General features: G+C 51.4%; 1 protein-coding gene across 1 annotated transcript; it reads left to right on the top strand.

The window, feature by feature from the left end:
- Positions 1 to 143: 143 nt before the first annotated feature.
- Positions 144 to 1,260, top strand: LOC130588356 (olfactory receptor 14C36-like). Its single transcript, XM_057389287.1, has one exon. It carries the CDS (start codon positions 209 to 211, stop codon positions 1,139 to 1,141), a length of 933 nt encoding a protein of 310 aa, XP_057245270.1. The 5' UTR covers positions 144 to 208; the 3' UTR covers positions 1,142 to 1,260.
- The last annotated feature ends 289 nt before the right edge of the window (positions 1,261 to 1,549 follow it).

Below are 1,549 nucleotides of genomic sequence, written 5' to 3'. Positions count from 1 at the left end.
TCCTCAGTGCTCAGGCTGAGAGCAATGCTGAAGATGAGGCAGTAACTCAACAGCACAAACCTAAGCTCAAAAATAAAAAATAGAGTAACATTTTCCCAAAGAAAGAAGTAATTTTGAGTAAATGTGCAGGAAAACAGCATAGCATTGACTCAATTGTCCAGCCTGTCATTGTCTTCTTTCAACAGTTCATGATGCCCAGAGTGAAGAAATGTCCAACAGCAGCTCCATCAGCCACTTCCTCCTGCTGCCATTGGCAGACACGCRGCAGCTGCAGCTCCTGCACTTCTGCCTCTTGCTGGGCATCTCCCTGGCTGCCCTCCTGGCCAACGGCCTCATCATCAGCGCCGTAGCCTGCGGCCACCACCTGCACAGCCCCATGTTCTTCTTCCTGCTCAACCTGGCCCTCAGTGACCTGGGCTCCATCTGCACCACTGTCCCCAAAGCCATGCACAATTCCCTCTGGGACACCAGGGACATCTCCTACACAGCATGTGCTGCACAGCTCTTTCTCTTTGTCTTTTTCATTTCTGCAGAGTATTTCCTCCTGACCATCATGTGCTATGACCGCTACGTRTCCATCTGCAAACCCCTGCACTACGGGACCCTCCTGGGCAGCAGAGCTTGTGCCCACATGGCAGCAGCTGCCTGGGCCAGTGGCTTTCTCAATGCTCTGCTGCACAGGGCCAATACATTTTCCCTGCCCCTGTGCCACGGCAATGTCCTGGGCCAGTTCTTCTGTGAAATCCCACACATCCTCAAGCTGTCCTGTGCACAATCATACCTCAAGGCACTTGGGCTCACTGTGGTTAGTGGCTGTTTAGGACTCGGTTGTTTTGTGTTCATTGTTTTCTCCTATGTTCAGATCTTCATGGCTGTGCTGAGGATCCCCTCTGAGCAGGGACGGCACAAAGCCTTTTCCACGTGCCTCCCTCACCTGGCCGTGGTCTCTCTGTTCCTCAGCACTATCCTGTTTGCCCACCTGAAGCCCCCCTCCATCTCCTCTCCATCCCTGGATCTCATGCTGGCAGTTCTGTACTCAGTGGTTACTCCAGCCCTGAACCCTCTCATCTACAGCCTGAGGAATCAGGAGCTCAAGGCTGCAGTGTGGAGATTGATCACTGGACAATTTCGGAAACATTAAACTGGTTGCCAATTTTCACAAAACACTTGTATGATAAACCATTTCTGATAGCTTTTTGTTGGGTCTGGTTGCGGGTTTTTACTTTTTTCCTTTGATTTAATTTTTTAATATTGTCCACAAATAAAGGTCGTTGTCTGTGCCATTTCTCATTTTGTTTCTCTCCGTCTTCACTGTTACTCACAGACTGTGTCCATGAGGAGCTGTGCTCTCTCTGCCTTTAAACAAACTAAAGGATCTCCCAGCAAAGTTCTCCCCASAGATSCCMCTTTAGTTCCCTTGTGTGGAGCTGCAGCAGCAATGTCTGTGTGCAGAGCTGGGGCACATCAGGGCTGGCACAGCAGCTCTGCCAAGGAGCAGCAGCCCTTGGTGCTGCCAGCGCTGCTCCCGTGCCACTGCCCCGCTGCCCTC

The sequence above is a fragment of the Malurus melanocephalus genome, unplaced genomic scaffold, assembly GCF_030028575.1.
Source record: "Malurus melanocephalus ecotype Western Australia unplaced genomic scaffold, MMel_1.1 scaffold_4549, whole genome shotgun sequence".
Classification (NCBI taxonomy): domain Eukaryota; kingdom Metazoa; phylum Chordata; class Aves; order Passeriformes; family Maluridae; genus Malurus; species Malurus melanocephalus.
This window is presented reverse-complemented; position numbering and strand designations above follow the sequence as displayed.